Here is a 13,652-nt window from a genome sequence, read left to right as displayed (position 1 = left end):
ACAGAAAAGATATAAATTTGCTTGGTAAAATCTAAGGTGAGAGATGTGAGACCTGTTTAAGTCAACAGAAATTCTGGTGCTGACCTGAGCCAGCATTTCAGCTCTTCTGTACCAGCTCCCTACAGCATGAAGGACTGAACTGACATGATTCAACACTTCTATTTTGTGGGAATCATTGAGAATAGGAAAGTTGTCTGCCTTTCTCCAGCTAGGCACTACATCCCTGAGGCCTGTGCTCATGCCAAGAGGCTGTGGTAAGCAACCACTGGAAACAGCCTTCTGCCATCTAGAGACAAAGATGTCAAATATAACAAGAAGGCAGGGGGGCCTACAATTTTCTTTAATGAAAAAAGGAGAAAAATAACTCTGCTAACATGCCGAATCAATCAGATCAGAAGAGAGATGTGCAGGGAAAACTCATTGCTCAGGCAAGACAGAAAAAAAAAAAAAAAAAAAGAAGATTGCCAGAATATTTTGCTGTTTACAGTCATGTGGCTTGCCAAGGAAAATATGAGTGCACAGACTGATACTGTACTTACACTGCTGCAGATTTCAGCATTCCCCCATCTCTCCTTCCTTGCTCAGAGAGCCATGGGTGCCACTGAGCTGCAGCCTGGCCCTGTGGCTGCTGAGGTCTCTGCTATGGAGCTGACCTCTCACCAACACAGAGATTTTGCTACTTTGAATGGTACAATGAAAACAATATTGCTACAGCAGCACAAAATCAGCTGGGGGAATGCTTGCTCCAGACTAAAACAGCACTGTCTGAATTTGGTTTAAAACTGTTGCAGTGTGACATAAACAATGTGCTCCTGTGCCAGAATAAAAGAACCCAGATAAGGAACTATTTAAATGCATATGTTTTGCACATGTGTTTCACTCTTTTTTTATGCCTCAGTTTCCAGCATTAACCTTGCTGCTTAAAGACAGGAAATTTGAGGCACTTGGTGACAGAGTTAATAGAAGTCTACATTTACACAGGTTTTCCAGCACTAGATCTCAAAATATTGAGATTATTCCTGTGTTTGGAAGGTGGAGCTGAGCACCTGAGGTCACTTGGCCAGTACCACCCAGCAATGAAGAGATTCAGCAATGAAACCTGTTCACAGCAGGCTGTGACTGCCCACAGAGCTCAGGGCTCTGCCAGCCCTCACGGATGGCATGGAAAAGGGTCAGAGAGGGAGGAAGCTGAGAAGAGCAGCAGAACAGGCCCAGGACAGCACCCAGCACCAAAGCCCCATCCTGGCCAACATCTTTTTTGTCTTTAACACCCCATCTGCACTGCTGGCACAAGCAGCCCCAGCCCAGCTCACCCATTGCTGGGGTTCTGGTTGCTCCCTGGTACATTTTGGCCCAAAATGTAAAACAAACGCAGAGCAGGAGACAAATGCAAAGAGCAGCTTCAATTCAACTACCCCCAGGCACCCCAGCCCAGAAATCGAGCTTAGCACAGGTTTTACACATTAAATGAGGCTAAGGCTGGTGGCTGTGGCATGGAGAAGGATATTTCAGTCTGCAAAGACCCAAACCAGGTTGTGAAAGCTGTCCCAGCGCAGCTCTTGCACAGCAGGAAACAATCAATCTTTTAAGCCCCTAATGAAAAAGAAAGCACTTTGTTTCCATGGGGTAAGCAGTAGCAGTTTAAACCACAATAACAGTTCCAGTGACCACAGTGTCCTAATTTATTGGATCTCACACGTCTGTAAAAGCTGTTTTTTTGGTGCCTCTCCTGCCTGAGCCTAAAGGAGAGAGAGATGTTCCCCAGGAACAGAACAAGCACTATTCCACTAAAACAAGCAGCCCAGAAGTTACAAGCAGACTCTGTTATCCCCCTGGTTTCCCTCCCCTAAGCAGTGACACCTCTGCTCTCCCATGCTCTGCTCCAACAGCCTGAGGAGCCCAGACTGAGGAGAACACATGGGGCAGGAAGCTCAATTTTATGGTGCTGGCAGACAGGAGGGTCACTACTGGCAGCCCATTACAGGAGGCTTTTGAAAGAAATTAAAGAATACAGCAGATTCAGAGTCTCCTGTGAGTGCAGAAGGGGTTTTGGTACAGAAAATCCATAATTGTCCAAAGTGTTTTTTTCAGGAAAACTAGTCCCTGGAAATTATGCTTAAGAATTGGGACAGCAAAGGTAAACACCCCAGTGAAAAATACAGAGCCTGCTCTGTGGGAGGGACAGGACAGACAGAGAGGGAGCAGGACAGGGAAGGGAATGGCAAATGGCAGCAGAAATAGGGAGAAAATGCTCCACTAACAAGTTGTGCTGGCCAGAAGCCAGCAGGGTGCTCCTCCATAGCGCTCCAGTCAGGTATGACAAAACTTTTGGCTCTATCTCACAGCTGGGAAATTCAGAGAGGAGGTGGGGGAAAACATCCAGCTGAATGGATTTCACATTGTCTGAAGGAGAAGTTCAATGAAAGAAGCAAGATGGGGAGCTGGAGAGAGAGCACACAGGCAGATGCTTTGCACCAACAACTCTGGGTGCCCCTGTGCTTCCTTGTCCCCAGCCCAGGCAGAGCTTTACAGGGGTTCACAATTTGTGAACTGAGACACAGAGATACAAACTGATTTATCCCAGGTTACACTGAGGAGTCTGCAGCTGAAGCAGCAACAGAGTCTCTATCTTTGAGATGTTCCAATAGTGCCTTAATTCCTTTTCATCCCCACTCCCTGCAAAGGGCATCCTTTCACAGAGCAGGAGGCTCCTGCTGAGAACAACCAGACCTAGACAGACACTGGAACCAGCTCCTCTTGCATCAGGGGATTACATCCCCCTCCACCTCCCCTTTCTTTCTTCCACTGCTCAAAGCAAACAGAGCAGCCTGCCCTCTCTGCTGTCAGCCAAAGCGCTGCTCCTGTCAGAGCAGCTCCTTGTCCCTTGTCCCTGGAGGCAGCTGTCCCCAAGGAGCAGGGACTGGTGACACACACGGTGTCCTTTGCTCCCCCAAAGCCCTCTCAGGTGCTCACGTGTGGCTGGGTGTGCTGTGTGTGTACAACATCTGATTCAGTTTAAAGCACTTTCCCTGAAGGAGTAAGGGAGGCAGTCTGGCAGCTGCTGCTCTGAAGAATCCTGGCAGCTCTTCATGCCAACAGAATCGTTCTCCAAAAATAGGATTTTATTTTCCTGTTGGCTCAAGGTGAAGCTGCTCAAACCAACCAGCCCTCCTGTCTTGTCTGCAAAAGTCTCTATTTGCCAGTTGGCTCTGGCCAGGTGAATCACTGCCCAGGAGCCTCCCCAGGGACAGAACTTGCAAGTCAAATAATTTAAGTAAGGAAAAAGGAAAAAAAAAAAGGTGGCGGAGAAGCGGGGCCGAGGGTGAGAGAAAGCCTTCACTGGAAAAAAGAAAGAGAATAAAACAAACAAGTGTAGCTTATGTTGGCAGCCCACACCTCTGAGAGAATTCCTGGTGTGGGGACAGACTGAGCCCCTCACAGGTGGGCAGGGGGAGGCCCAGCCCCAGCAGGAGCCACCCCAGAGGAGCCTGGCAGACCCTGTGCTCCTCTGTGCCTCCACAATGGGGACCTCTGCCCTCCCCTGGGTCCAGGCAGCTCCCATCCCTGCAGAGAGGGAGATGTGGCAATGGAGGGGGATCCTGTGTAGTTCTGCTCCTCTGCCACCCCGAAGGAAGCTTTGCTCTCACCCCCAGGAGACTTCACAGCTCTGTGTCACCTCTTGGGACAAAGATTTCAGGGCATTTTTAAACCAAACTGTCCCTCCAGCTGGGGGAGTACAGCAGGAGCAGCACAAGAAAAAATTCCTGAAGCTCCTCCAGCCCAAAGTGAAATGCCAGCCCCTCCACGCTCCTGCTGCGTTCCTTTCCCACTGGTACAGGAACTTTTCCTGCTCTGCAGAGCCCTAACTGAGTCACCAGTGCACAGACACGTTGGCCTAATGCCAGAGAGCACTGAGCCTGCCACTGCCCCTCCTTATCTCTGCCAACATTGCCAAATCAAGCAGCCTCCTACCCAAGGAAGCCAAGCAGCTTTAGGGGTCAAAATGCTTTCAGACTCATAGGTGACAACTGCATTATTTTCCCTTATATTTTCTAAGGAGAATAATTTTTGAGCTTTGATTTATGAATGAGCTTTCCCCTGAAGGATTAAAGATGCCTGGAAGACCTTGGTTCAGTTCCTCATGAGATTTCTGAATGATGATGGACAAGTCACTTAGGAGCATTCTTGGAAAAAAATAAATCTTTGGGATTGTTTCTTTTCTTTCGGTGGAAGTTATAGCTCTTGGCACCTTTTCCCTGTGTTTTCAGTACCTTGTTTTGCTCATTCTTACAAATATGAAATACATACTGATATTGTCCATCTCACCAGGTTATATTGATGGTGTAATCATGGACATAGGAACATGTGAGAAGTAACCATGCAAGCACCTCACCACAGAGATTTGGGAAACTCCAGACGTGTGGAACACAGCTCAGGCCAAAAAGAGATGGTGACATTTGCTCTGGGCTCATGCCTGCATTTCAGAGTGGTGAACCAGGCCAAGAGGGGTGGAGAGACCAGACCAGCTGCCCAGCTCCAGTGTCCAACTTCAGCATTAAAAAAAGTCACTCATTGCTCAAACCACATCTATTTTAAAAATTCAGGTTAACAAAGCAAAACAAAAGGGCAAAGAATTTGCTTAAATGGCTAACAGGAAACATCTGATCCATGGGCTAAAAGTTTCTCATTAAAAGAGGAGCCTTGTTCATGGCTGGTTTTCAGGACCTCCACTGGACTTTTCATGCAAACAGGATGATTAAAAGCATATTCTGTTTTTAAATTAATCAGTTCCTGAACAAGGCACCAAACATTTTGGTGCAATGCTGGGGTACAGACACAAGACACCACTGGCCAGTCCTGTCCATCAGCTCCTACAGACCATCTGTGCTCCCTCCTGCAGCTCATCTTGTGGATTTACCTGTACACAGCTCTTCAGCCCACTCGTTTCTCTACTGGCTTTGTCTGGCCACAGCTGAGAGTACCATGGAATGCTGTTACCAGTTTCCCAAGTGCTCATGTGGTGCAGGAGCCTCTTGGCTCACTCAGTCAAGGAAGGGTCTCAGCTGCATCCGAAGCAGAGAAAAGACTGGAGCAAGAGAGGAGATGTTTATCACCTCAGTCCCCACAGGGAGAAGCAGCATTTGTTTTGTAAGTGGTCTGTGGCCATGGCAGCCCCTGCAGACCCACGGCAGAGCCTGGGTCCCACTGTGTGCATGGACAGCAGCTGGGACTGTGACCTTGGCAAACCCCAGGCTCTGACACTGGATCTATCCAATGATGGATCTATCTCAGGATTACACTGGATCTGTCCAAGGATGGATCTATCTCAGCCCTCCATCAAAAGGTTGGGGAGGCTACAAAATGAAACCTTCCTGACCCAGAGGCAGCCCTGCTTTTGGCTATCCAGAGGCAATTGATGTCTTTTAAAATGATGCAAGAGCCTGCTCATGCTGGTGGGGAGGACAGGGGTACCCCATGACCTTCTGACAGCTTATCACAAGGAAAAACCAATATATTGCAACTTGATGCTCACTGAAGGCAGGAGTTAATGCATGATAAAGCACCACAGAAGAAGACATGGAAAAGAGCTTGGTGAGAAGGTGAGCTCTGTGAGAGCTGGAGAGGGGGATCCTGCCTGTGGGCAGCTCCAGCAATCTGGCACTGCACTGGTGCTCCCAGCAAACTGAGGCTGGTTCCAGTGGCTGCCATCTCTCAAACTGTGGGTGACAGAGGGGAGGGACCCTGCTGCACTCACTCCCATGCTCATCCCTGAGACTCCAAATCCATGTGCCTTTTTATGGCATCTCCTCCTTGAGACATGAGCTGTCATCCTTGGCATTTCCACGCTAAGCTTCAGCTGCTGAGCTCAAAGGAGAGCTCTCCAAAGACAGTGCTGTCCCTGATTTGCACAGGGCTGGAAGAGCCAAGCAGCTTGTGTGACACTGTGTGTCATGGGGAGAAACCAGAACGATGAGCACAGAGACAGAAATATCTGCTCGTGGTGCTCATGGCTTGCTCGTGCTGCTGTTACCAAACCCTTCCAGCCCTGATCCCTGTGCTGTTTTGTGAACCTTTTGGGCCAGGGCTTTTCTTTCACAAGGTGATTGCATGGAGAGGCTCTGAGCACAGGACCAGCATCACCAGGTTCTTAGAAAAATGTAAGGAAACCTAAGTTGTGTTTAACTGACTTGTGAATAGACCTCAGACGAATCTCAAAATTACTAAGTATGTCTTTGAATTAAATTTCTCCTCCTTCTTTTCTATCTCTTTTAAAATAATACTACTAACAAAACAGATTGTAAGCAAAAAATCATAGATAAAAAATAGCACAGCTGGTGCAGTATGAACACTCTATGTGAAAAAGAGAGATATAAGCACACATCAAAACCAAAGATGAACCAAAAAAGAGCTCAAAGCTCCTTGGATACATTTCCTGAAATTTTGCCATTAAGTCTTTTCCTCTAGCAGAGCTAAAGAACTTCTGAAAATATTCCACTCCATTTGAAGTTTAATACAATCTGCAGTGCAGACACTCCTGATTGTGGCTGCCCATCTCCCACAGAACAAGAACAGCTTGGTGTTCCTTGAGCTACTTCTATCTCCTACTCTTCCTATGAGTCATTTCCTGCAGTGGCAGCACAGCTCCTTCCCAAAGCTGAACCAGGACTGGCACATTGTCTCTGCATGGCAAGACAAGCTATCAACAGCTTCTCTCACTCCTTCCCCCAGCACCCCTGATGGGGTCTTGTTTTTATATATTTTTTTCCCCAGCTGCTCAGCTGAACACCATATAAATCTACAAAAATCACCATAAAAAGACATATTTTTCAGCCACTGCACTGGCAAGACTGAAGGTTTAAGTTGCAATCAGCTCCAGCCCCCAGCCCACCTCAAAACCAGGCAGATCCAGAGATGTACAGACTCCTGTACAGAGATCCAGAGATGTACAGACTCCTGTTATTTCAGCCTCCTTAGTGCACTGGGCTCCAACCATAACTCTGCCCCCAGCCCACCCCAGCCCTCTCCCTCTCCAGGGCCCATATTTTGGGATGCACTGGCCTCCTGCATCGCTGGTGTCGGGCAGGGAGAGGTGGAGTCAGCTGTTTCCACGACAGACTCACCATGTCCCTCACAGCTCTGCAAAACTTTACTTCCCTGGAAGGATTTCAAGCTCTGACTCATGTCCAGTTCCTCTATTTTAATCATTCCCTCTTACATCATTCTCAGAGGCCCACGGTGTCACATGCAACCTCCCCCAGCCCCCAGCTCCTCCTCGGCTGAGCAGTGATCCACTGCCAGCTCTCATCCCAAACAAAGCTAGGTACAGAAATATGTGTGATACCAACTCCTTCCTCCTCTCCAGAGCATTCTGAAGGCAGCTAATATGGGCTTGGAAGAGCTCCCTGCTGCAATGATAGCACAGAGACAGCAGAGGAACAGCAGCCACACCAGCAAATCTAAGGGAGCAGGGATGGGAGAGACCAGAGAAATCCCAGACGGCTCACAAAAACCCCAAGGCAGCTGGGAGGCAGCAGTGGCCAGGAGATAAGTGTTGGGAAGAGAATCAGGTCAGCTGGTTCATGCTTTCCATTTCTCCCAGAGACTTCCTGAATAACTGTGGATGTCACTTAATCTTTCTGTTCACGCTGGGAAGTTCAAATCGTCAGCATCGGCCCATTCAAGATTTCCTATTAAACCTGATATCATAAACCAGGGATGGAGCCAGAGCTCTCTGAAGGAGCCAAGCAGAACAAAGGTGCTCACGTGTAGCCGTTTAATCCCTTCCCTAGATCCCAGCCTGAATGCCTCCATGGCTGAGAGATTCCCTGCTGATCTCAGGGGAGCCCCTTGCTCGTAGCAGTGACTGCCAGACCGAAGCCCTTGCCTGGAAGATTACAAATCCTGGCCAGCCAACAGCTGGAAGGCTTTGAGCCTGCAGCATGCTCTGTGCAGAGAGAGAGCAGAGTCCCTGCACCTAACAACAGTTGCTGTGTTTGTTTTGCCCTGGCCAGAGAGTCATGGTTACACCACGGACCCTGCACTTATTTATCACGGAGGTTTCTGGTGCAACCAGCAGCTTGCAAAAGATCTGGTATGGATTTCCAGTATCTCTCCAAAAAAAATCTGCTTGACTGCTGCCCATCTTAGGCAAAGGAGAGGCAGGATGGACACAGCACTGCTGAGGGGTCTGCACTGCCATGTCAGAACCCAGGACGTCCCTCTGGCTGTCCTGGATGGCTCAAACCCCTGCTCAGAGACCTTGGCACAGAGCCCAAGACACCTGTGATTTTGATTTTGACCCATCGAGCACATTACCACCTTTATATGAGGAATTACAAGTCAAGAGAGTTTAGGTAGAATAATAGTTTGTCATGGGGTGAAAAGTAAATTTTTGGGGTTTTAAAATGGGGGCTCGGGGTCCCAAGATGGAGGAATTTGGGCGTGCCCTGTCCTTCTTCTTTCTTCTTCCTAGCCTCCATCTTCTGAGTGATGTTAGCATTTTTACATTAGTTTAAAGTAGAAACTCACTGTCTAACACAGGTGATAGGTATTGGGAAGTTATTGTAAACAATGTACATGTAGTTTTTAGTATAAAAGACAACACTGCATCTGAGGGCAGTCAGTGTACCTCTGTCTAAACTGCTGGACAGACCTCAGCAGGCCAGAGAAAGAATGTTATAAATAAAAAATAATAAACAAGAAGAATACTGACTCCTTCTTCGACTGCCAAGCTGAAAAAAGAGCCTTGTATATATCTCAAAGTCACTCTGACCAGCAGAAATCCCGAAACTGCCAAGGTATCTGCACGGCTTTTGCAGTGAGAACATCAGTGAGTGGTGGGCGTGGGGCTCCAGGCAAGGGGGACAAGGGGAAAGCACTGGATTTTTCCATGTGTGGGTGAGTGGACATTTTGCAAGAAGCCCGTGAGTGCAATGATGTCCAGAGGTCAGAGGATACTCAGGCTAACATGAAGGACAAGGTGCAAAGGCAATGAGATACAACAGAGCTACAACATGCCTGAGCTCTCTGCTGATTCCTGGAGCAAAAAGCTTCATCCAACTTCCTAAAGGAGGCATACAGAATTGATTGGAAGAAGGTTGATGGGGTAAAGTCTTTCCTTTCTGTCCTTTCCTCTGCTCATTTCAGTATTTTTCCCACTTGCTCTTGCTTTTTGCTAGAGTCAGCACAGCCCCTCTTGTTCTCCTACACAGCTCTCACAGTTGGCTTCAGCCCCACTTGCAAACACCTCTTGCTCCTGGCCAAGCTCTCACATCTACCTGGTGCCTCCTTGCTCCTCAAACACATCTTCCCTGATCTGCTGCACCACCAAGAACAAAAAGGTTTCTACACAAAACCACACTTGCATTACACAAACCAGGATGGGACAGGGGTTGGAGAGAGGCACAGCAAGAAGAGGAGATAGATGTGATAGAAATGACAGAAGATGTGATAGAACTGGTGGGAGTGCAAAGCAGGAGATGGAACAGAGCCAGTACAGACACCTGGGACACTGCAATCATGGTTGAGAATTAAAAAGTGAATCTAGGGAAGCAATTGGCCAGAGGCAGGACAGGAGGGAAGATGCTGTGGAAGAAAATCTGAGAAATGTAAGATTCAAAGGAGCATGGGAAAAGAGCAATAACGCCTGTGAATTGAGCAGAGCATGGAAGAAAGGAAGAGAGCAATATCTCTATCTTTGGTTTTCTTCCTGCTTGAAAAGACAGACATGGAAAGGTTCGTTTGAAGATATGAAAGGACCCAGCCAAAAGCCAAATATCTCATTTCCAGTTTCATTCAACAAGGTCTGCATAATAGACGAGGAAAAACTTTACCGGCCTACCCATCTTGCCCCTCTTCCCAGGAACTCCGGGGATCCCCTGCAAGGAAAAAACACAGAGAGAGAGAGAAAAAAAAAAGTTCTGGTTGAGAAATCAAACAGCCAACCAACAATACACAGCAAAATGAGAAGAGAAAGGAGAATGCAAAACAGGCTAATGACTGTGGCATTGTTTGGGAATCAAAATGTCAGCTACTTGCAGTGGGCTGCGAGAGCAGAAGACAATTAACCTTCACCCATTAACTGCGGCCTGCCGAGGCCACGCGCAGGCAGCATCCCCAGGCTGGGGCTGGGCTGAGCAGGAGCAGTCATTAAGCTACTGGTCTGGAACCAAATGAGGGCCACTGCTGAGGCACTCGCTGCACAACTCGTGTTTATGTTTCTTATTTAGCTCTACAAGCATTAAATCAGCGTGGCCAGAGCGCGGGGCAGGCCCCTCCCAGGCAGGCACACTCCCACATGGTCCCAGGGCCTCTCTGCTTTCTGGAGATTGCATTTGAGGGAGGAAAGGCTGGAATCATACACTGTTCATCTTCCAGTGATCTTTTTAGAAGCTCTTCTAGTGGGGAGAAGGGGAGGAGATCAGGCAGGTGGGAGGATGTGGAGATGGAGAGTGGAAAAGCAAGGGATGACCTGTAAAGCTCTGGAAATTTGGGCTGGGGGAAGGCACGATGAAAAGGATGGGAGGAAGGAAGGCCACAGCCACAGCTGCCCACTCACAACCCCAGGCTTGACTGCCCAGCTCAGTGCAACTGGAAATAAAGCCATTTTCAGAAAGCTCAGCACTGTCCCTTCCAAGAGCCAAGCTCTTTCCAAACATCTCCAGCCAGGCACACAAAGTGCTGAGGCAGCGTGGCTGGGAGGGGATTCCTGTGGGAGCAGGGAATCTCCATGGACATTCTCCTCACCCTGCCCCACCTCACTAAGATGAACTGGCAGGGAGGAGAGGGAAGGCAGGTTTTTAAGTGAAGGAGAATATAAAAGAACTCCTCTGTAGTTAACACAAGGTCTGATGGCCCTGCCTGAAGACTGAACAGCTGAACATCAGCATTATACAGGGACACAGGTCCTCATTCAAGGGTAGGAAGAGACTAAAGAAGGGATAATAGGTAAGCATTAGGCATGCTTGCCTCCTTCCTCAGGGAGCAGGGATAGAGAAGGTTACATCAGGCTCTGAAGAACTGCATTCAACCAACACACCAAGGTTTTCTTCACAAAATACTCACTCGTTCTCCATCGGCTCCTGGTAGCCCAAATAATCCTGGGAGACCAATATAGCCCTAAAGAAAAGAGGAAACAAGCAGTCAAACACATTTCTCCATTAGCAGCAGTCAGTCTGTGCTTCCTGAAGAGCAGAGCAGCCTCCAGCGCTGGTCAGTGGCAGCCGTGATGAAATAAACCTTGAGGCAAGTGTATATGCCCATGGACTGCATGGTGCTGGCTTCCACGATGTAGTCCAAGGGCACATACCCTCACACCAGGGATCAGGAGGACTCCAGGCAGCAAGAGGACAGCCAGAAGAAACCTTACCTGGGCTGGCTCAAAGTGTACCTGAGGGGAATGGAGCTTGGTTCGAGGTTAGCAAAAGTAATCCACAGACCTACACCTACTTTTGTCTCTTTCTTTGCTTTTGACACTCATTTCCAGCTGTCCTGTTGCAGCAAGCCCTTTCTGTCTGTCTTGTGTCACCTGGGGGTCACACACTGCAGGCCCTTCTGAGGGAAAACCCCCTTTTTCTGGCACCAGGGCTGCCACCACACTGCAGTGGGTCCTGGCTCTGCCCAAAGCCTGTCCCTGCACCACCAAGACCTTGTGCAAACCTTCACCACCCCAAGCACTGAAGGCCCTGCATGGGCTGGGAGAGGCTGAACCTGACATTCCAGGCTTGGGGGGTTGATGTGAGGCTCAACTTGCACACCCACACCATGGGGGAACCACCTTTGCACCAGCACATTGCACATAAAACCTGCTGCTTCCCCACTCATCAGAAACCTTGTGTTTCCAGGTTTCTCTGTGGCCTTGGGGCCCTGCTGAGACAAGACAGGCTGCATAAAACACAGTGTTTCCCTTGCCTTGCCACAATGGCAGCCTTGTGTTTAATCCCTTTGCTCAGCAGCCTGGACAAAGTCACCTTGTGTGCTGGGCCTCTGCAAAGGCCCCACTGGTGCCAAGCATGCCAAATCCAGAGGAAGTGAATTTCAGCAGGGAGCCCCCTCTGTGGCACCTCACTGTTACAGGAGCCAAGTGCTAACACTGCTTTTCTCTCATCTTTCTTTCTCCATCGTTGCTAAATCTCTATCTGCAAACCCCACCAAACCTTTCCACCAGTCCATAGCTCCCTGTGGGTTGTATTTCCTTTAGGGACAGCACCTAGCTGGGAAATAACGCTACATTAAAATGAGCCTGTCTGCCTTTGCCTCCTGAATACTAAAATAAACCACATAACTCCAGAACTTTTCCTGGAGAGGGAAAAAGTAGAGGTGGAGGATGAAGAAGAGTCCAGAGCTGGCTCCGTTAAACCACAAAATGCACATTTCTTACCTTAGCACCCAATTCTGATATACTCTGGTTGAACTAAGAAAGGAGTTCCTTGGGTATTTATAAATATTTCAGTCCTCACCACTCAGGGGTGCAAAATGGAGAATAATTTCTAAATCTTACATTCTGCACATCTACCACCTGATAATTACACAAGGTCCTGGTTAGGGCAGTGAAGAGATGCCCCAGGGAAAATTTCAGCCCTTGCAGAAGTGGGGTGAGTCTCAGATTTTCCTCTTCTGCAGGAACTGAATGTGCCCTCTCCCTTCCCAGCTCAGGAATACTGCTAGCTACAGGGTCAGCATTTGTTTATTCCTTGCAGTTTTCCTAGTGATGAAAGCCAGCTGCTTGAATTTACTGCATATAGAGAAAGTATCACGTGCTAGAGAAATGGGGATTTATTGGCTTAGGATCTCATTGTGAATTTATAATTGCAGGAAAAGAACAAAATGTGATTAACAAGAGCCTTAAGTAGTAATAAAAAAAGAATCCTTTACAGTGAGAATAAAACCCCAGCAATTACTTCTGGTGAGCAAAACCAGACAGGACGGAGATATTGTTTGTATTTGCACATGGCTTCAAGATGCTGGCTTGCTGTTGTTCATAATGATATAAACCACTCCCAAACCAGGCCTGTGCCCAAATGAGCCCATACTCAGTGTGGTTAAAGTCTGCTGAACCACACTGATTGAAACTAAAGAGGCCTTTGGGACGTGGGGCTTGCAGGCTTTGATAGGAATTTGTAAGCCATTCTTTCCTCCCCTGCAATGTGAGCTCTGAAGGGCCTGACTTTATCATCAGCACTCTTGGGGGACTTTGATCAAGGTACATTCCGTGTTTAATTAAAAAAAACTTAACAGTGCATGGTTCAAATCCCCCAAACCCAACAAATTAAAGCAACCAGCTTCAGAATTGCAAAATCAAGCCTAAAGTTTCTTGAGAAGTCTTTGATAAAAACAAGCAGAGAAAAGGCAAATGAAAGGTTGCTTACCCGAGTGCCTTTTGGGCCAGATTCCCCTATGGGGCCAGGTAAACCCTAGAACAGAAGGGAAAAAAACAAAGACAAATGTGGACAAGCTTTAACTTAAAAATAACAAGCAGTGCCAACCCCCCAAGCTCCATGGTTCTGCTTTAAGTGCTTCTTAAAGCTTTAAGTGCTGCATGGTTCTGCTTTAAGATTTTGCTTTAAGGATCCAAGGAGTATCAACAAAGGAGAAAAAAAAGACCAAATAATACAAATAACAGATCTGCCATTGTTGGGGAGCTGGGATTGAGC

At 47.9% G+C, this 13,652-nt stretch overlaps 1 protein-coding gene across 4 annotated transcripts in view; it reads right to left on the bottom strand.

Moving 5' to 3' along the window:
- LOC131091757 (collagen alpha-1(XXVII) chain-like) overlaps positions 1 to 13,652 on the bottom strand; it is a 145,106-nt gene that overhangs the window by 83,586 nt on the left and 47,868 nt on the right. For all 4 annotated transcript variants that reach the window (XM_058037984.1, XM_058037985.1, XM_058037986.1 and 1 more), the window contains exons 10-12: positions 13,368 to 13,412; positions 11,065 to 11,118; positions 9,834 to 9,878 (exon numbers count right to left, since the gene is read on the bottom strand). In XM_058037984.1, coding sequence (XP_057893967.1) covers positions 9,834 to 9,878; positions 11,065 to 11,118; positions 13,368 to 13,412 — 144 coding nt within the window. The remainder of the gene's footprint in view (positions 1 to 9,833; positions 9,879 to 11,064; positions 11,119 to 13,367; positions 13,413 to 13,652) is intronic.

Source organism: Melospiza georgiana, chromosome 20 (assembly GCF_028018845.1).
Source record: "Melospiza georgiana isolate bMelGeo1 chromosome 20, bMelGeo1.pri, whole genome shotgun sequence".
In the NCBI taxonomy this organism is placed as follows: domain Eukaryota; kingdom Metazoa; phylum Chordata; class Aves; order Passeriformes; family Passerellidae; genus Melospiza; species Melospiza georgiana.
The sequence above is the reverse complement of the archived record's forward strand: the minus strand, read 5'-3'. Positions and strand labels throughout refer to the sequence as shown.